The sequence below is a fragment of the Mesoplodon mirus genome, assembly GCF_964341445.2.
Source record: "Mesoplodon mirus genome assembly, chromosome: 9".
In the NCBI taxonomy this organism is placed as follows: Eukaryota; Metazoa; Chordata; class Mammalia; order Artiodactyla; family Ziphiidae; genus Mesoplodon; species Mesoplodon mirus.
In genome coordinates this window covers 98,188,602-98,210,182 of record NC_138985.1, presented here as the reverse complement: position 1 = coordinate 98,210,182, position 21,581 = coordinate 98,188,602, and the positions used below count along the sequence as shown (strand labels likewise).

At 37.2% G+C, this 21,581-nt stretch overlaps 1 protein-coding gene and 1 pseudogene across 2 annotated transcripts in view; one reads left to right on the top strand and one right to left on the bottom strand.

Annotated features, from left to right (window-relative positions):
• The window catches only part of NUP205 (nucleoporin 205), an 81,992-nt gene that overhangs the window by 35,539 nt on the left and 24,872 nt on the right, over window positions 1–21,581 (bottom strand). The window contains exons 13-27 of the mRNA XM_082631758.1: window positions 19,744–19,926; window positions 18,566–18,616; window positions 17,836–18,045; window positions 15,018–15,117; window positions 14,442–14,579; window positions 13,061–13,250; window positions 11,953–12,073; window positions 10,094–10,175; window positions 9,654–9,818; window positions 9,197–9,321; window positions 6,079–6,193; window positions 1,762–1,911; window positions 1,121–1,192; window positions 603–760; window positions 2–82 (exon numbers count right to left, since the gene is read on the bottom strand). Of these exons, the coding sequence (XP_082487884.1) occupies window positions 2–82; window positions 603–760; window positions 1,121–1,192; window positions 1,762–1,911; window positions 6,079–6,193; window positions 9,197–9,321; window positions 9,654–9,818; window positions 10,094–10,175; window positions 11,953–12,073; window positions 13,061–13,250; window positions 14,442–14,579; window positions 15,018–15,117; window positions 17,836–18,045; window positions 18,566–18,616; window positions 19,744–19,926 (1,941 nt within the window). The remainder of the gene's footprint in view (window position 1; window positions 83–602; window positions 761–1,120; window positions 1,193–1,761; window positions 1,912–6,078; window positions 6,194–9,196; window positions 9,322–9,653; window positions 9,819–10,093; window positions 10,176–11,952; window positions 12,074–13,060; window positions 13,251–14,441; window positions 14,580–15,017; window positions 15,118–17,835; window positions 18,046–18,565; window positions 18,617–19,743; window positions 19,927–21,581) is intronic.
• On the top strand, window positions 2,219–3,505 carry LOC309810660 (ras-related C3 botulinum toxin substrate 1-like; annotated as a pseudogene). Its single transcript has one exon. The product of its transcript is annotated as a ras-related C3 botulinum toxin substrate 1-like (transcript).

The window sequence follows — 21,581 nt, the reverse complement described above, 5'->3', positions numbered from 1 at the left end:
CCTCCATTAGCAGAGGTCTCTGTCCTATGGCTGCCATACCCTGAAGGGCATTTACTTCGGCTACGAGAACTCTATGAAGAAGCTATATAATTGAGAAATGAGAGAAAAATAAGACCATTTCAGACACTGGTAGAACAATAACCTAGCAATTACTCTGAACTGCCCTAGACGGACAAGTTTCAGATACCTTTATATATATAATCTAATAGTGGCACTGTCCAAGTTTCTGTCAAAAACAGTATATCCCTCACATGCCGGAGAGTGATACCAAAGAGCGCCTGTGGCAGGAAAGTTAGTGGAACTGCACGGGATAGCTTCTTCCTACTAGTGAGGTGATTACCATTTACCTGGTAGAGAGTTAAATGGGTAAAACCACTCCATTGTTATAGCTGGGTAGCATGACTACTAAGAGGAAGGTGATAGGGAACCTTTTATAGAGGCAAAATTAGTGTGGCCTATTCAGTTTTCTTTCCTGACTGTTTGAAAAGTGAAAACCAGTCCAATAAACCAATATCTCTATTAGAAAATAAAAAGTTGTTTTTTCCTTAACGACTCAAAGTCTGAACCACTTGATACTGCACATGCTCTAAAGCAACGCTCACCTTGACATTGCAGACTGTCTGTCCCCGTAAATTCTTGTGTTCACAGTTAGCGATAACTTGTTCAATCTGGGCCCGATCAAAGAAATCCAATTGCAAAGGCTCGGGGATCTCCTGACTGAAGTCAATGGAGTCGAGAATACTGAGAATTTTTCGACGTACTAGAAATAATAAAAAAGTAGTTCTATTTCACTTGGGACACTGAAGAGAAGAGCTAACCACCGTACTCAGCTCACCCTCAAAGACAGCACTATGTTCAGAAAGGACAGCAGTCTGGAAATTGAAGACTGTGTTGAAATCTAAATTGGATTTTATTTCTAATACATTCATTTGCAAAAATATTGTTTTCCCATCCTATCATCTTAGTTATAAAAAATTTTTTTTGATGACAAACAATCCTTCATATAGCTTTTCTGCATCAGTTCAGAATTTGCAGATACAGGCATTAATTACCTCTTGAGATTTTATGCAATTTAATATATACATATCTACAAATTTATTACAAATTCAAAGGGCTTTACCTTTTGTAGCAGTATCAAAGTGCAGGAACCCAGAGACAGACCTATTTTCCTCTTCTATTCCTCCTTCCCCATCTGTTGGAGCATCAGTAATAATAGATCAGAAAAAGAACAACACACTCATAAAATTTATTTGGAAATAACAAACACAAGGTATTTTATTTCTATCTCACTGTTTCTAGGTCAAAGAGCCCCTTGCGAATGGATAATTAAAATGCAAAGATGATGAGGACTTATCAACAACATTCATCTAATTCTTTCCGTCTCTATGAGATCCACTTCACAATTGTAGAGAGCATAATCAGAACTCCAAAGGAAGCAGGACCCAATCATGCCAGTGAGATGATTAGAAAAGCTTATGCTTAATTTGCATGTAAAACACGTATTAGAATATCTTGGGTCATGCTGGGTCAGTGTGACAAACTCCACTGTGTATCTGTGTCTATGAATACAGCAAAATGTGAATGCTCCAAACAACAATAAAATTGCAATTATGGGTGATTTTGTGTTTTAAGGAAAAGAATTCTAAAGGCAGAAAGAGCTTGTTTGGCCTACAGTCACATACTAACCGTAAGATTCAGATTTGTGCTTGCATTCACACAGACCAGTCAGCAGCATAACAATACAAATGCCAACACGTTCACCTGAGTATGGTTTCACTGGCATGTCATCCAGTAGGAGGTGAAGGAGCCTCTGGGTGTGTGACCGTTGGCGATTCAGAGAAGTCACCCTTAGTTCTATCGAGGCAGTCTTCATCAGCCACGACATTTGGTTCAGCATAGATATTTCATATTCTGGAATTGAAATATGAATGTTTAGTTTCCCAGTATAATAACACAAGATCAGAACAGACCTAAAATCCATAACTCACCAGATATTTTCCCATGTAACATAGTCAATATTTTATGAAAATTGGCACCATAATAATTTATCGCTCTAGAAAATTAAAAAAGAAAAAAAACAGATGCCAAGGGAGAAAAAATAAACTAGTATATGTGTACGAAAGTTGAGCAAAAGCAACTGAAGAACAAAAGAGAATCAAGTTTCTGTCAACAGAATAATTTCACACAGACGTAGAGGATTCTGAGTCTACCATACCCGATGCAGGCCAAGTGTGTGGTGGCGGGAGACGGCGCTGTAGGTAAAGCTTGCCTCCTCATCAGTTACACGACCAATGCCTTTCCTGAAGAGTATACCCCACTGTCTTTGACAACTATTCTGCCAATGTTATGGCGGATGGAAAACTGGTGAACCTGGGCTTGTGGGATACAGGTGGACAAGATGATTATGACCTATTACATCCCCTATCCTATCAGCAAACAGATGGATTCTTAATTTGCTTTTCTCTTGTGAGTCCTGAAAATGTTTGTGCAAAGTGGTACCCTGAAGTGTGACACCACTGTCCCAACACTCCTATCATCCTGGTGCGGATGAAACTTGATCTGAGGGATGATAAAGACACGATTGAGAAACTGAAGGAGAAGAAGCTGACACCCATCACCTACCCGCAGGCCTCGGCCATGGCCAAGGAGATCGTTGCCATCAAATGCCGGGAGTGCTCGGCGCTCACGCAGCGAGGCCTCAAGACAGTTTTTGATGAAGCTATCTGGGCAGTTCTCTGCCCACCTCCCGTCAAGCAGAGAAAGAGAAAATGCCTGCTGCTGTGAATGTCTGGGCCCCTCCTGCCTGTCCAGTCCCCCAGGACCCTTTGTACGCTTTGGTCAAATGGTGGAGACTTTGCGCTCAATGCCAAGTTTTTGTTACAGATTAGTTTTTCCATAAAACCATTTTGAACCAATCAGTAATTTCCAGGTTTTGTTTGTTTAAAGTGTAAGAGTTCAAACTTTCACATTCTATTAAAGTTTAGCCCTAAAATGACAAGCTTCCTTAAAGGCTTATTTTTCAAAGCCCCTATTCTTGCTCAGATTAAGAGTTGCCAAAATACCTTGTGAACTAAGTTGCACTGCTGGGCTAAGAACACTAACCACTAAACTGTTTAAAGACCTTTGTTTGGAAGAGACTGTAGCTTCTGAGGCAGGAGATGCAGGCACTTGCTAATGAGTTTCAGACGTGAAGAGCGGTACAGCCTCCTTCCTGAAACGTTGTCATTTAATGCATCCTGATTTACCAGCCCGTGTTCACTACCTAACATTGTACTTTACATCATAATGAATGAATGTAACAGCTCAGCTCTTTGGATCAATCTTTTTGATTTCATAGTGAGACTTTTAGAAGAAATTAGTGTATTAGCTTTTGTGAGATTTTGAACAGAGCTCTTACTCCCGTGCTCCCTCCGATGAAGCATTCTGCTCTGGCCGTGGGTGCACTGGGTGGAGTGTGTGGAACACTTGTGATCAGAGGATGAAGACTGTATTTTTACAAAATATGGAAATTTACACTACATTGTATATGTAATAATTAAACTATTCTAAGTGTCACAGGTAAAGTTTTAAAAGGTTAATTTCTGTCAAATGCAGTAGATGATGAAGAAAGGTCAGTATCATCAGTAAGTGTTTTCTTAAGCATTTCCTTTTCCTTAAACCTGCCTATCCCTCCTGAGATTGGGCATTTAATGCATCTTTGATCTGGTCATTCTCATAGCTGCAAACTTAGTTAAGTGCTTTTCTTTTTTTTGTTTGTTTGTTTTTTGTTTGCGGGCCTCTCACTGTTGTGGCCTCTCCCGTTGCGGAGCACAGGCTCCGGACGCGCAGGCTCAGCGCCCATGGCTCACGGGCCCAGCCGCTCCGCGGCACGTGGGATCCTCCCAGACCGGGGCACGAACCCATGTCCCCTGCATCGGCAGGCGGACTCCCAACCACTGCGCCACCAGGGAAGCCCAAGTGCTTTTCTTAAAGAACTACCCCCCCCCTTTTTTTTACAAATTTATTTATTTATTTATTTTTGGCTGCATTGGGTCTTCATTGCTGTGCGCGGGCTTTCTCTAGTTGTGGCGAGCGGGAGCTACTCTTTGTCGCGGTGCGCGGGTTTCTCACTGCAGTGGCTTCTCCCGTTGCGGAGCATGGGCTCTAGGCATGCGGGCCCAGCAGTTGTGGCTTGTGGGCTCTAGAGTGCAGGCTCAGTAGCTGTGGCACACAGGCTTAGTTGTTCTGTGGCATGTGGGATCTTCCCAGACCAGGGCTTGAACCCGTGTCCCCTGCATTGGCAGGTGGACTCTTAACCACTGCACCACCAGGGAAGCCCCTAGAAACCCTTCTTAATGAGCAATATGCCTCCTTGTATTATAAAATCTTTCTGAATATGAATTAGAAAAATTTTTTTGTAGATTAGTAAAAGTGCATTCCTGTTTTCATGTTACTTTATTCAAAGCCAATAAGTGCTTTCCCTGGTCTTCTAGTAACTAGGTATAAAAATCATGTGTTGCAGCTTTACAGTTTTTAAAATACTTTAGATATTCTTAAACTGTAAACCTTGCCAGATCACCAACACTGCACCTGGACTAATAACACTGACCCCCACCGCTTGCCTCACTGAGTGCACACACGCTTCCTGTCTTTGCCCGATGCTCCTTGGGGTCTGTGAGGTTCTGTCAACCCTGTGCTCATGCTAACGAAGTTCTGCACAACTTACCCACTGGTAAGAATATGAGCTTGGACCTTTCAACCACTAGAACAAAATTGTTTAAGCTGACAGTTGCAGAATGGTGGAGTGTTTTTACATTGATCTTTTGCTAATGCAATTAGCAGTATGTTTTGTATGTATGACTTAATAAATCCTTGAATGATGAAAATAAAAAAGAAAACCCAAGTAATTCGCAAATATTTAACTTGTTAAAAAAAAACCCACTATCATAAAATTTGATTCTTATTTCAGAAAACAAATACATTTTAAAAAACTAAAATAAATCTAAATTGCATAATTTTATGATGTCTTGAGATTACGAAGGACATTTGGTCTAATATATAATTAGGACTGGGAATCCCTTATACGATAGAAGTTTTTGAATCCAATATTATTTCAATATGCCTGGCTTTGAAGTCCTACATTATGACAGTTTTATAAATAAAATTCACCAAACACTACTACTGCTGCTAGTAATAATGATTACAAGCAAAGCTAGATCAATTTTTAAGAAGTAGAAAGCATAATAGGCAAGATATTAATTGTTTTTTTCTAATTAGGTATTAAAAAGGGTTTCTTAAAAACCTTATAAACAAAATCTTAGGGCTAAAAATAAAATACACTTATTATGAAAATTAAGTGAAAATTTTCTGCCACTAGGTAATTCCCAACAGTCTCTCACACCATACCCTAAAAAGTAAATAGAAGCTGATAACTACTAGTAATGGAAATTCATGAAATTTGTGAGCCTAGATTTCCTGAAACATAAAGATGATGCAAAATAAACTTTAAAAAAAAACTCAATAAAACCACTACTGTCTGGATATAATATGAACTCAGAAAACTTATAACTTGATCAAAAATAAAATTATATAAAATAGAATCCTATAAAACATAGGTAGCCTGGGATAACTGTGTTGTTGATCAGGCCAATAAACTAAAGCTATAAATAGTTTCCATCGTAATTAGTTTTCTATTTTTCATTTCAAGACCTGAATTGGTTTCAATATATACACAAGAAACAAAAGTAAAACAGATTTTTATGAAATAATTTCACTCAAAAAATCTAAATTTCCAAAATCTTCTTACATAAATATTTTCTTATCCCTTCAACACAATTTTAAAATTTTATTTGTTAGTAAAAGGATCAAATTCCATCCTTAACAGGCTATTTTAAAATAATTTTATGCTGGCAGTTAAAACATCAGGTTTCTCAAGCACAAATTACAAAAGTAACCCAAAGGAACACAGACGCAAAGTAATAAAATGAGAACAGAATTCCACAAATTCTAAAACTATTACCCCCAACTGTTATGAAATTAAAATCACTCAACACATACTTTACAGATTTGTTTTAATAATAAGGGAAAATAATGTCCTACCTTTGTTAGAAAATGGTAAATGTTGCAACTGAGAAAATAAGAAGTCCTGGCTGGTTCTCAAGTATCTCATAGTAGGACCAGATGTATCGGAGCATGCACATAACTGATATATCACCTAAAGAATTACAGTAAAATAAGAAAACTCCCAAATCAGCTTTTTATATTATACATTTTAAGAAAAAAGGCATACTTAAATCTACTAAGTGGAAACTAAGACCCATTAGCAACTAAAGCAAAATGGATAAACACATGTACATATAAAAGCTCAGAATTACAAGCAGTTCTTGGCACACTAACTCAAAATATACTGGAATACAACTGGAGAATGCTGACAACAGTATTACAGGACTAATCTTGAAATCACCCTAAATATATTAATATTGAGTTGGCCTACAAGTTTGTTCGGGTTTTTCCATAAGATGTTATGAAAAACCCGAACGACATTTTTGGCCAACTCCAATATATATACATGTAGTTAATTAACAAGTTTTAGTATTTTAACTATTATTAGTAGCAAATTACTCAGAAGTAACTTCTAAAAACCAAAGTTATGTATTAATCAGTTGATAAAAATGTTGGGATCAGAGAATACCTTGCAGGTATCTAACCCTATGTATTCCCGAAGAGCAATGGTTCAGTATTCACCAATTCAGTGTTCGCTCTGACTATACAACTAGTAACGACAACGGACTGTAAATTCAATTTGTGTCTAGAAATACAGTCTTAAGAAAAATATAAAATAACAAAAGGTAACTAAAGATGTTGAGTAAGCAGAGTAAAAAGACTAGAAACAACCTAAGTGTAATTTATATTGTAGCAGCATAGAAAGTTTACGGCGGGGGGGACACAAAATTGTATGTCTACTGAACATACCTAAATAAATAACATGTATACCCAAGGAAAACATAAGAAGGGAATACAAGGTAAAGCTTAAGTACTTGCAGATGTATGCTTGTCTTTCAAACAGCTTTGATATTGTTTTTGACACTCTATAAATACTGAACTTCTCAAAACAAAACCAAGTTATTCATATTAGATGGTAAGTTAAGAAGATTCAAGAACAGATGCTCAAATATGCTCAGATATGGGAGGGGTAATACTATTAGAGGGAGAAGGACACAATAGTGAGTTCCAAAAGCATGAAGAGCCACTTTACAAGGGTTTGCGTGATACACTTCCTAGTTCCCAAGACCAGGTAGGAAAAATCTCCATCGTTAAAGTGAAGAGAGCAAAGGCACAAGATTCAGTGTCAACTCTTCAACCAGAAGACCTCATACTGCTGGATGATGAAAGTATCAATAAGGCCCAAATTATTTCCCTTCCATATGATCAAACTTATTTATTTATTGATTGATTGATTGATCAAATTTATTTTTAAACTAACAAGCTCTTCTTAGAGGTTTAATTTTTTCCTGAAGCATAGTGAAGTATAAACCTAGAGGTTGGAACTTCCCTGGTGGCGCCATGGTTAAGAATCTGCCTGCCAAAGCTGGGGACACAGGTTCATCCCCTGGTCTGGAAGATCCCACATGCCGCGAAGCAACTAAGCCTGTGCGCCACAACTGCTGATCCTGCGCTCTAGAGCCCATGAGCCACAACTGCTGAAGCCCGCGAGCCACAGCTACTGAAGCCCGCACGCCTAGAGCCCGTGCTCCGCAACAAGAGAAGCCACCACAATAAGAAGCCCGCGCACTGCAACAAAGAGTAGCCCCTGCTCGCCGCAACTAGAGAAAGCCCCTGTGCAGCAATGAAGAGCCAACACACCCTAAATAAATAAACAAGCAAACAAACAAACAAATAAATAAACTAGAGGAAAAGGAAGCCTCTTTCATTAAAAATGGAGCAGTGCTTCTTGTTAAAATGCAGATTCTGACTCAGCAGGTCTGGAGTGGGGCCTGAGATTCTGTGCTAACAAGCTTCCAAGAGGTGATGCTGATGATGCTGGTCCACATTTTGAGTAGCAAAGTCATAGAGCACGTGTAATAAACTGGCGCACTGCTGGTTTAGACATGTTTTGTTTGGCCAGTACAGTGTTTCGAAAAGCAGAGGATCTGGCAAACCAGGGCCTGCATCCCAACAGGGTAAGAATGAGCAGGGGCTGAGTAGCAGGGCATGTGCTCTCCAGTCTGCCAGACTCTCCTCTCCCTCCCCTCCCCATCTATTTGTCTTAAATCTGGTTTCATTCACTTACTTCGCCTGCCTAACTCCTTTAGCCCAGATGATTAACCTTATCAATTGCTGCTACCTAAATATGTCAAAATCTGTAACACTGTGCTAAAATATACATCAAGTTTGTTCCCAAATTAAGGGATTCACAGGAAGACCTAGCTGTAGTACTCAGAAGTGAAGGGCTGTTTGGATAGCTAGAGGATAGAGGAAAACAGCAAAGAATTACAAAAAGAAAAACAGGAAAATAAAGAAAAATCTCCACGTTACTAGAAGTTAATGACTCATTTCTTATCATGAAAATGAGAATCAGGGTGTCACTTAAATTGAGAAATTAGTCATATCTTATAAAGCCTACTTCTTAAAACTTATAAAATGAATAAAACAAGAAATAAACAAAAGAATAAAACACAAATAAGACAACAGTTCTCATTACAGTTTAAACTTACATTAATTTCACTGTCTACCACCTTACATATAGCTATAGGGCTGCATAATTTACATGGTTCTTAAAAAGTACTTTCACTTACATTCTTGCATTCTCATGTAAGTCTCACAACAGCCCATTTCACAGATTTAAAAACTCAGAGAAGTTTCATGGTATGCCCAAGGTGACATAGCTAGTTAAGGGGCAGAGATAGGAACCAGAGGTCTTCTGACTCAAATCTACTACTCTCATCACCAAAAAGAAACAACTTGAAACACAGCATCCTTGAAAAGTTCCCACATTATCTGGTCTAAATGCATCCAACTTCCCTTATGTTTCAAGTGATCAACATATAGGATCATGTAGATCTACAGGATTTTTATCCAAAAATGAAAGACTGGTCAAACCACTACATGAAACTCATTTCAGTTCAGTCATACTGTCATACTTTCATATCTGCAATGGAATCAAGCATTTAATTAAGCTTCTTCTCCTAACTGCTACAAAGTGCAGCCCTCTGTATACCTGGTAACACAGCTCAGCGAGTTGAGGAGATTCTCTCACTGCCACCGGGCCTGTTCTCCCTTCAGTTCCCTTCTCCAAGATGTTTAAGATGGCATGAAGGCAGGTCCGAGGGCAACCTAACACTCCTGCGTAAAACCAAAAGGAAATTCAGCTTCTCTTTTCAAATTTCTGCATTAAAAACCTTAAAATACCTTTATAAAACTTACATTCCATACACATATACCCTACCATAAACATCCTTTCAACTATTGATACAGAAAATTTATTAAATACTAACTTTTCAAGGCTTAGTTTGTCCACACTTGATATAAGTCCTAAAGATTGGCCCATCACATTACCTTTCATACATTATTTATTTCTTTCAGTGAATTATCCCATGAGCCTGGAATTCAATAAATGACCATTTAGCAACATAAATATGAAAAGAAATAAATGCCTATGTGTCTTATGGCTATACCTGGGTCTTGTAGGTTTGTGGTACTGACAGGTTTCTTCAATTCAAAGCCCAGTAGGTAGAGAGCAAGATTTGGTGGATTGCGTTCCAGAGAGGTGATGAGAAGATTCAAGATGTGGATTCTTGTTTCATGACGGATTCCAGCTAATTTCTTTTCAAGTTCTGATCCTTAATGTGGAAATCACAAAACAATAAAAAGTTAACATAAATCAAATGGAAAAATATAAAACTTGTATCCCAAACCTCCATGTTTTCTTTAGTTTTAGTTTACTCGATTAGCCATTACATTAAGTTCAGATTTAAGAGGTTTCCCAAAAGCCTTATATACTTTTATGCTAGCAAATTCTTAAATTTCTCTTACATCACCACTAGACATTCAACAGTTTTCTTTACAGTAAGCATTTACATAAAATAAAAAATATACATGTTAATCTAAGACATACCCTCTTCTAGACGTACAAATTCTTCTGTATCTTCACTATCCAAACACTCCACAAATCCAGCCATCAGCTTCTGACTTACACTCTGAAGTCATATAAAGATTTTTAAGTGACTAAATATTAGAGAAACTATGATAAATATGATATATATTTAGAAACATTTTTCTATAAAGAAAAAAGGCAAATCTGCTCCAAGGAAAGTACTTAGGTTTTAGTTACATTTTTAATTAATATAAAACTGAGTTCCTTAACTGAGTGCCATTTAGCTTGCTATAGAAATAAAGAAACAAAAACTTTTAAAGTTTATTGGTTTTAAAACTTGCTTCACTAATTTTCTTTCCCAAAGAATCAAACTAGTTTTTTTAAAAAATAACATTAAATTGCTATTTCATAACTTCTTCATTATATACTCAATGCTATCAGATCTTAACTAAAATATAAAATAAAATTCTCATCTTCTCTCTTTAGAAATGTACACGTACACCAGTTTTATATTTCTGGACTGAGAGACTAGATACTACTTTACCTCCTTTAAAAACTCTAGCAGGATGCTATGGGGACTTCCCTGGTGGTCCAGTGGTAAAGAATCCGTCTTCCAATGCAGGGGACATGGGTTTGTTCCCTGGTCGGGGAACTAAGATCCCACATGCCGCAGGGAAACTAAGACTACGCGCCTCAACTAGAGAGCCTGCATGCCACAGACTACACAGCCCACATGCTCTGGAGCCCGTGTAGCACAACTAGAGAGAGAAAACCTGCACGCCACAACTAGAGAGAAGCCCGCGTGCCGAAACGAAGAGCCCGCGTGACACAACTAAGACCCAAAGCAGCCAAAAAAATAAATAAATAAATAGATACACTTAAAAAAAAAAAAACAAATAAAAAACAAGAACTCTAGCAGGATGCTAAAATTGGTAATAACGATTCAAATTCATACTCGAATGACAGCAAACTGAAAATCTTCATTCAACATCCCCTAATTAATTATGTGGTTTCATGAACTTCATCCAAAAACCAGATTAGACATCTATATTTTACTATAAATAATGGTTCTCAACTTGGGCAATACTGCCACTCCAGAAGGCACTTAGAAATGTGGGGGGGCATTTTGAGTCAACACAACTAGAGATTACTACTGACAGACAGTGGCAGGGAACCAGGGATGCTAAGAGTCCTGCAATTTGAGGGACAGTTACACATAAAATGAAGATCTGTCCCACCCAGAATGCCAGAAGAGTCCCTGTTTCAAAACAGGGTAAGACAATAATATTCTTCAACTAGCAAGAGCAGTGATTACCAGCATAAAATACAAAAGGACAAATGTCTATAAAGAGAAAGAAAAATAGCAGATTCCCCAATTATAGCTATTCAGTGACTAGAAAGAGAACTATTATAAATTGGACTAAAAGAGGAAAACATCTAAAAACGTTCTTCAGTGTATCAAATGAAGTGACACAAATGTGGGTCACCAAAAAGCCATAGAAGTAGACAACTCACAACAGTGAAATCAGAATTGCAGAGGCTCACTCACCACAGAGGCAACTGAGGAAGGGTGAAACAAAGGATGCAAGAAACAAACAGAAGTTGCACTTACAAACCTAATAATCACTTTAATGTGCCTGGAGTAGCAACAGTCTCATCAGGCCATACAGTCACATACCATAATATAGAGTATAATCACATACTATAGTATATGTAGTATCACTGGGAATGGTATTATCGTCAAACACAAATCACAGCCCAGTACATGGGTAGGCTTTCATCCATCATATACAAATATACTTACACTCAGAATTTTTCCACATACAAGAGTAAGATGTACTCAGGAAACACCAAAAAATAACAACAACAAAATCAGTTACCTGGTCATGTGTGAAATCTCCAACCAATTTTATCTGAATATTGGAATTGCAAGAGATACAGCAGAGGATCTTGGCACTTTCAAAAGCCAATTCTGGATTAGTATTGCCATGATATAGGTATCTTTAAAACAAGAGAACATTTGAGGAACTATGTGATGAAATTTTTGCTTCTTACTATTCTCGATACAGAACATTTAGGATCAGGGCTTCCCCTACCCATACAGCACTTTTGGGTAAATTAGACAAAGGTTTCCCCTTCTAACTAGATGTAACCTGTTACAGGTTGAATCATGTTTTCCCAAAATTCATATGTTGATAGCCAAACCCAGAATGACCTTATCTGGAAATAGAGTCTTTGAAGATATAATTAACCAAGCTAAGATGAGGTCATCAAGGAGAATCCTAATCCAGTGACTGATATCCTTATAAAAAAGGGAAATGTGGACACAGAGACACACACAGGGAGAATGCTGTGTAAAGGTGAAGGCAGAGATTGGGAGATGCTTCCACAAGTCATGGAACACCAAGCACTGCCACCAAACCACCAGAAGTTCAGATTATATAATGAAAAGTTTGCTCCCCAGTCCTATCCTCCAAACATCCAATTTCCCAAGAGGACACAAACAATATTAAGATTATGTCATTTTGTACTTAGAAATTTTTAGGACATAGAGTAAGTTAGAAAGGGACTTCCCTGGTGACGCAGTGGTTAAGACTCCATGCTCCCAATCCAGGGGCCCTGGGTTCAATCCCTGGTCAAGGAACTAGATCCCACATGCATGCTGCAACTAAGACTTCGCATGCCACAACTAAGGAGCCCACGAGCTGCAACTAAGGAGCATGCCTGCTGCAACTAAGACCCAGTGAACCAAATAAATAAAATAAATAATTTTTTTAAATGCACTTAAAAAAAAAGAGTAAGTTAAAAAGAAGAGAAAGATTATAAGGTTCAGAGTAATTAAAATCAGAGAAGCAAAAGAAGATAATAATAAAAGGAGACAAAAAAAATTTTTAAGTGATGCATTAGGGATCTGACCAGATTTGGAAATCAAAGCTAGAATGCCATCTCACTCATTTCATCATTTCTCTACCTACAAATGGAACTTACCTGGCAATGTTCACCACATTATCAGCCTTCTTAGTTCTGGGATTGATTCCCTGCAATAGCTGTTCTAAAGGACAGACTATTAGAGCCAGCTGACTCTCTCTTAGAAGATCCATAAAGAGGTTTTCCTTTTGCAGAGTAAGATTGAGAAGTGCAAGGCAATGTTGCACTGCTTTCTCCAGGTGTTTCTTCCCTATAGAGCAAAATCAAAGTTAGAAAGTTCTACATGAATCTTAGAAACTCATCATCAATTCTTAGGAAAACAAGATAAAGGACAAGTTCCAGATTCAAAAAGACCTCAAGTTTTCAAATCTTCAGCAGTAACTTTACAAGACTCCTCACCCAGACAAGTCATGGTAACTTTTGTGACTCAGATTACTCTAATGCAATGGCTTCTCAGTAATTTTTCCTGTATCCTTTCCCTGATTATTTAGAGCAATGGTTCTCGGATGGGAGTGAGCTCGGCCCCAGAGGACATATAGCAATATCTGGAGACACTTTAGGTTGTCACAACAAGGGATGTGCTGCAGGCATCTAGTGGGTAGAGGACAAGAGGACAGCCTCTACATTAAAGAATTATTCTGCCAAAGGTGCCAATGGTGCTGAGGCCAAGAAACTGATTTAAAATAATACATAACCATTGTGGAAAATCTGGAAAATAAAGAAGCAGAAAATATAAACAAGAGTCACCTATAATCCCACCATTCAAATTTAAAATACATGTGCTCTGGGGGCTTCCCTGGTGGCCCAGTGGTTGACAGTCTGCCTGCCGATGCAGGGGACACGGGTTCGTGCCCCGGTCTGGGAAGATCCCACATGCCACGGAGCGACTGGGCCCGTGAGCCACGGTCGCCGAGCCTGTGTGTACGGAGCCTGTGCTCCGCAACGGGAGAGGCCACAACAGTGAGAGGCCCACGTCCGGCAAAAAAAAAAAAAAAATTGCCAAATGCATAGTAAGCACTCAATAAATGATAATAACTACTAGTAATAGTAAATGAAATTTATTGAACACTATGTACCACACCCTATAGTAAGGGCTTTTACAAATACTGTGAAGAAAACAAAACAAAGATTAAAATTTAATTAATTAAATTTAAAAATTTAAAGTTAGACATGTTAAAGACGTTAAAGTGATAAGAGATAATTATGATTACCTACCAAAGATCCTGCAATAAGACAGTTATAATGAGAGTCTCTGTACTTTAGCCTGCTTTCACTCTTAATATACTTTCATTGTATGACTCACTAAAACAACACTGTAGATACAGAGAGAGAATCTTACAGTGGAAAGGAAGTTCAGAGGTCATCTACTTCAAACCTTCAGTTTACAAAAGACAAAACCAGCAAAACTGTTTTCAATATATGAAGACATTCAGGCACATACCAGGGAAAGGAGCATAGGTATCAAGTTGCTTAACGCCTTCCTCCAGTAAACTAAGAGCAAGCTCCAACATTGGTGACTCATTCAGAAGATGATACATCAGACTAAATCCTGGTGGCTTATAGGCTATGATTTCTTCTCCTAAATAGAACATAACATAGTGCAAAAGATGGTGAATTCGTATTTTTGTCACACCCTTGATTTCTATGAAATATGTGAGACTTGTAAATTAAATGGTATCTAAACAGATGAAGGCAAGTTTCAATTTAGAGACGGTGACACCAACTATATACAGTGGTAATTTCCAAAAGAGCTGATCTGCACATAGCAATTAGTTCACATGTTATATGTTAACTCACTAAAGAATCTGTAAGGCAATGTTCTTACTCCTCCATTCAGTGAAATTTTACTTTATTTTATCTTGCTCAGAACAATCAAAATGACTTAAACAATGCACCAAAAAACATAAAATTATAATTTAACTTATAACCAGAAACAATTTATAGCTTATGTATAATAATTTATAAATAGGTTTATAAATAGCTGACACCTTGTTTGAAAGTGACAGAATTAAATTACCTTGTAGTTCCACAAACTGGTCTATAAAATCTTCAAGTTGAGGTTCATAATCTCCGAGCAATTTATAAAACACCGCCAAAACAACCTCAGCGACTTCCCACTATAGAAAAATATAAATATTTCAATAACAGTAACAGTTCAAGGTGATAACCTTGCTAAGTTTTTCATTCCTCCCACTTTCCTCTAGAAAATGAGTGAAGTCCCCTTTCTACTTTATTTATGCTAAGCAATACAGAAATTTCAGTTCATTTTGCTTTGTTTTGCTAAAGGACAATGGATTGGTTAATTTTTCAAGGTAAAACATTTGTAAAAGCATTAGTCTAAAAGAAACATCTCTATAGCAGATATTTGGGCTTTGTTAATAAATCTAAAGCACTCAGTTATCTAGCCATAGTCGATTTATAATTAAACAACACCAGATTTGAACACCTCTCCAAAGTGTCAAATATTTCAGTTTCTCTTAAGAATCTCAGCTGGACAGGATCGGAGGAATCATCTCATTTAATCAACACTTATTTTGCAGGTGAAGCAAGTGAAGCTCAGAGCAGTGAATGATATCCCCAAGACCATAAAGCTTGGAAGCAAACGTGCTGGAGGTCCAGCCCTGCACTTCTAATTCCAAGACCAGTGTTCATGGCTCTAGCCAAAGTTAAGATCAAAAAAAAAAGTTAAGAATCACTGGTAGGCTTCCCCCAAATGACCTCATTATCACCTCTTTGTTTAAAATGTTTTCAAAAGCTATGTAACAACAAGGAAAAGGGAAAATATATATAACTGTACAGACAATAAAATTAAACTGTTTAAAAAATCCACTGCATAGAATTTTAATAAGGCTGAGTTTGGTAACTGTACATGGTGGTTTTTTAAATATTACTTTAGTCATTATTTCCACTGTACATTATTTTATCATGGCTGATTTTGAGAATTGGGATAATCATTTTTAAACTATTTTTTAAAAATTATTTACTTTTCTCTATTTTCCAAATTTTTCAAAATAATTTCTTTAAATAAAAAATGCTTATCACCACATAATAATGGATTTTAGGATTAATAAATATACACACTGCCTCTAACGCTCTGTTTATAGTTATTTATCTCAATCCAAAGCATTGTTTTTGAGAAGCTACTGTTCTAAAATACAAAGATGTAAGTTAAACCTTAAGAAGACTTCCTAGTGAAATAAATTCACAAAATTGAGGGAAAATTTCTTAGGGTAATATATGGGGAAATAAATGGTAGCTGGGAAGAGCAGCAGTGCTAGAAATATAGAAAAATGCATGGGTCAAAAATAATAAACACGTAAAAAAAGTTGCTGACTAAAGCTCTAAACCCTTAGGTCATAATGACCTTTGTAAGAAAAGGCAAATAAGATATTTAAAAGAAATGCCAAAAAGTATCAGAACATTTTGTTGAAGAGATGGCAATTATCAGCATCCATTATCCATCTGAAATGACTTCTATTAATGAGGCATGGCTGCTGTTACAGTTTACATCCAATAAGGAAACATATGTTAATAAGGTAATTCTAGTGCTTCAGTAAAATGTATACCCCTCTCAGTGTTTATTTCTGCCATATGAGAAGCAAAACTTCTAAAGCAGCTGACAAAGACTAAACTTCAGTTATTTGGGACTAAATATTAGAAACAAACTATGTCCAACGATACGGCAATGAAAAATAAACTATGCTAGATACAAGTAATGATTATGCAGTCATTAAAAAGACTGTTTTCAAAGAATCTTTAATAGCATGAAAAAAATCCTCATAATACTATGTTTAGTGGCCAAAAAGGCATACAAGCTAATGCAGCTCATTATCTCAGTTTAAGTAGATATGCATAAGAAAAAGAATAATAGTTACCCTTCCCTTGGCAACAGGATTATGGGTGATATAATTTCTTCGTATATTTTTCTATATTTTCCTAATTTCCCAAATTAGCATGAACTATATTATTTTATAATCATTAATACAACAAATAAACCCAACAGGTTCAAAAACAGCAAACTATAAAAATAAAGCAGAAATGTCCCTACAAGATATATCCAAGGGTAGTCTGTGAACCAATAAACAGTATTATAGACTAAAGTGAATTACATCAGAACCTGGAAGGGTTTCTTACATAGCTTAGTGGTTATGAGCTTGGATCTGGAATCAGAGTCCTAGGTTCAAATCCTGGTCCTGGACCTTAAGCAAGTTCCTTAACTTTGCTAAGCCTCCATCTGTAAAATGGGAATATTAATAGTACCTGCCTTGCAGTAATATTAGAATTACATAAGCTGATATATACATTTAGCTCAGTTGTGAGTGTATTGCAACCAGAGCAAATATGTACATAACTGTCAGTGCTCCCTCAGCCACTATCCACGGCAAACATACCTAATGAATCACAATATGCCTTCCCACTAAACCAGACTCCACAACCCAGAAGTGCTACTAATCATTAGAAATTAGCGTGCAAGTTTAAACTTATTTCAATCCCTAACCAAAATCATCCCAATAAAGGATAGTGTGTTTCCAACTGCCAAAGGTGTAACACTTTTGGTTCAATTTTGGTCAAAATTTGCTCAATTAAGGATCTAAATGACTATGACTTCATATCAATTAAATTACTGATCACTAAAAAGTCACTGCTTTGGTTTTAATGCCTTAATTTATTTTTTAATGCATATAAACCAATCAGACCATGGATATGTCAGTATAAGACTATGAATTTTACTAACTTTCAAAAGCTAAAATGAGCTTATAACATCTTGTACCTCTAATAAAAGAAAAAGCAGCAATAAATGAGGAAGGAGACAAAAGTTTTTCTCTGAACATAACCTTTTCAGCTGCTCTCCGGTAAGCTCTTGTACGGAATCGGAGAAACACAGAATCTCTAAGGAACTGCAAATAAGGGTCAAAGCCGGGAGGCCGGAGTCCAGCGCCCAAATTAGAAGGAAAGGAGCTCTCCACCAGGGTACTGATTAGCTGGCAAAAGGCACGAGTTAATGGGTATTCTTCACATCGGGATTCTATCTCATTTAGTTCCACCTTCCAAAGAAAAATAAAGGAAATTCGGTAACATAAAACCATCAGCTATAAAGTGCAAAGCATTTTCAGACATTAACTCATTAATATCGGTTTAATATCACACCCGAAGACCCACACAGATATTATCATTTTTTATTCAGAGGTAAAGACACAAAAGTTAAAAATGGAAACCTTAAATGTTTCTTTAAAAAAGAGGAAGGGAGCGGACAGAGAAGAAAAGAAACTAAAACAAGTAAATTCTCAGTTTAGGGTTGACCCAAGTAGCCTAATTAAACTGAGTTCAAACCAAACTTTCAGTTTGGATGGCTGCCATCTAACATGCCTTTCCAACTCTGAAAGCAAAAGTATTTTGATTTCTTTCATAAAAAGTTTCATCTCCATTTCAACACAAAAAACCCTCAAATGAAAATACATTAAAGTTGAAAATTACAGAACCCTAATAGGGTAAGTATATTTTTTCTTAGTCTTTTTATCATGTGAATCTATGAATATAGCATTTAAACTAAAAGGAAAGCTTTACCTCAATACCAATAGCTTGCCTCTGGCTTGGAACTCTTACAGTTTGCAGTACCTTAAAATAATAAGAATTAGATGTTAGGAGCACTCATTTATCAATGAAAAGAAGCAGCTTTGCAGTAACAGTCATATACAACACCCACCACATTCTACATCTTACAATGTCAATCAGAAATGACAACTGAGAAGTCTCTGATGAACTTTCATTAGCAATTGCGTCCAGGCTCAGGGAGAACTTCCAATTACCTGGGCTTCAGAAAACTGGTAATTTCTAAGTGCACACAAGATGTGTTTTCAGCAACTTTCCTCTCAGATATTCCAGGAATGAACCTTAAAAGGATTTATGAGATAAAACCTCACCCAAACACACTTCATCTTAGGTATAAAGAAGCACTTAGGACAATGATAAGTACTGACACGCTCATGAATGAAAAAATGAAGTATCAACACTAAACTAAAAGTGGCCAAGCCTCCAGCACACACCAACTCCCTTAATTTTTGTTTTTATAAAGTATCATTAACATCTTCAGGACATGTATGTCACAAAACAACTAGAATACTGCTTCAAAACAGTAGCTTTACCAATGTGTCAGAATCATAGGCTCCCTTATGTGGTATTATTTCTAAGACAAACATATATTCCTCCTAACCATTTTACTAGAAAAATCTCTATAGGACACATTCTTATTTTCCTTTTTTTACTTTACCACATATAGAATAACTCTATCTTGACATAAAAATTCCAATAGGGCTTATAACTAAAGAAATAAGAGTTGATAGAGACACTTCACTCGTCTGCTTTAAGACAGGAAGGGTACAGAAGGAAGCAGCAAAAAAACCAGGCATCTCCCACATTTAATGAGTACACATGACTTCTGAAGGCTTATATCAGCCTAGTATCAAAGACAGAGTTGAGGAATTTATTAATCTTACAAACACTGAAAAACAAAGAGAAGAACCAGTCTCCAGTAACCCAGTGAAGCTGTCAGCTGATCCAAGAGAAAAACCCAAGACTGTTAGACTGTTAGTTTCTGATGCTATGCTTAGTACCAAAATCATAACTTTCTATCTGTGAAGTTCGTGGTATACTATACGTTTCAACTGGATGCACTTGCTTGTACAATATTATCAAATCTCACTTCCAAACTGTAATAATGTAAATAAGAGAGCTCATAATACTACCTGAGTGTATTCCAACGACTGCCAGAGAGAAGCAGCAATTTCAGGAGATTTTCCAAACGCTGCAAGTGCCTTCAGTAGTTCGGCCTTTAGTACAGGAGGGATGCTGCATTGCAGGAGTCCCAGAATCACCACCACGGGGGTCCACTGAGGATGTTCACAGAGTGCCAAACGAGCATTTTCACTCTGAGTATTGAATACAAAAAGAACAAGAGAGACTTTCCATTTTCAAAAGCTAAGAAAAATGACCAGTAATCATCTAAATTGCTAACACTTACACTGAGTATTCATAGGCTTAATACATACTAAAACAAAGATAAGCCTACGGCAAATGCTTGAACTCTACCAGTAGATCAAATCAGGTCACTAGCTCAGTCAGTGTAAAAAATGGAGAAAAGATAGCCTTTGTAGAATTACTTTGACAGCTCTAAGAATGGAAAATAATACATACAAACAGAGAATGTCTTCCAGGGTCACATAAATCTTACATAGGCATTTTACATCTTTTCTGGAACAACGTTAGATATGAATGAATAAAATACCTTGTCCTTTTCTGAGAAAAAAATGGAAATACACACACATGCACACACGCATGTGCACACACACCCTCCCACACACACGGTATGAAGTATCACTCCATTTTAATTCAACAAAAAATAATTACAAACTTTATGTTTCGACCTTTAATACTATTTAGCATTACTGGAAAAACCAGTAAGTTAGAAGACACTCTTCCTATCCTTCGGAGAGAATGTCAGACTAAGGAACTTAGCTTTGCTCTAGTGAACAAAAGAAACAACTAGAAGAGCAAATGGGACCTAATTAAACTTAAAAGTTTTTGCACAGTAAAGGAAACCCTCGACAAAATGAAGACTACCTACTGAATGGGAGAAAATATTTGTAAATGATATGACCAATAAGGGGTTAATATCCAAAATATATAAATAGCTCACACAATTCAACGTCACAAAAACAAACAACACGACTAAAAATGGGCAGAAGTCTTGAAAAGACACTTCTCCAAAAATGACATGCAGATGGCCAACAGGCACATGAAAAGACGCTCAACGTCACTAATCATCAGGGAAATGCAAATCAAAACCACAGTGAGATACCACCTCACACCTGTCAGAATGACTATCATCAAAAAGAACACGAAGGCGAGAATATGGAGAAAAGGAAACTCTCCTACACTGTTGGTGGGAATGTAAATTGTGCAGCCACCGTGGAAAACAGTACGGAGGGTTCTCAAAAAACTAAAAACAGAACTACCATATGACCCCGCAATTCTACTCCTGGGTATATACCCCAAAACAAAAACACTAATTTGAAAAGATACAAGCACCCCAATGTTCATAGCAGCATTACTTACAATCGCCAAGATACAGAAGCAACCTAACTGTCCATCAAAAGATAAATGGATTAAGAAGATATGAGATATATATATATATATATATATATATATATATATATATATGAGAAAAAATATTCAGTAAATAAATTTTCTTTTTAATTAAAAATACTCTTGGGCCTCCCTGGTGGCGCAGTGGTTGAGAGTCCGCCTGCCGATGCAGGGGATACGGGTTCGTGCCCCGGTCTGGGAGGATCCCATATGCCGTGGAGCGGCTGGGCCCGTGAGCCATGGCCGCTGGGCCTGCGCATCCGGAGCCTGTGCTCCGCAACGGGAGAGGCCACAACAGTGAGAGGCCCGCATACCGCAAAAAGAAAAAAAAAAAAAAAAATACTCTTTATGTGTATATATATATATGTATATACACAAGAACCTATATATCCACACCTATGCTAGGAAACCTTCTAGAAGGATGTGTATCCAACAGCTC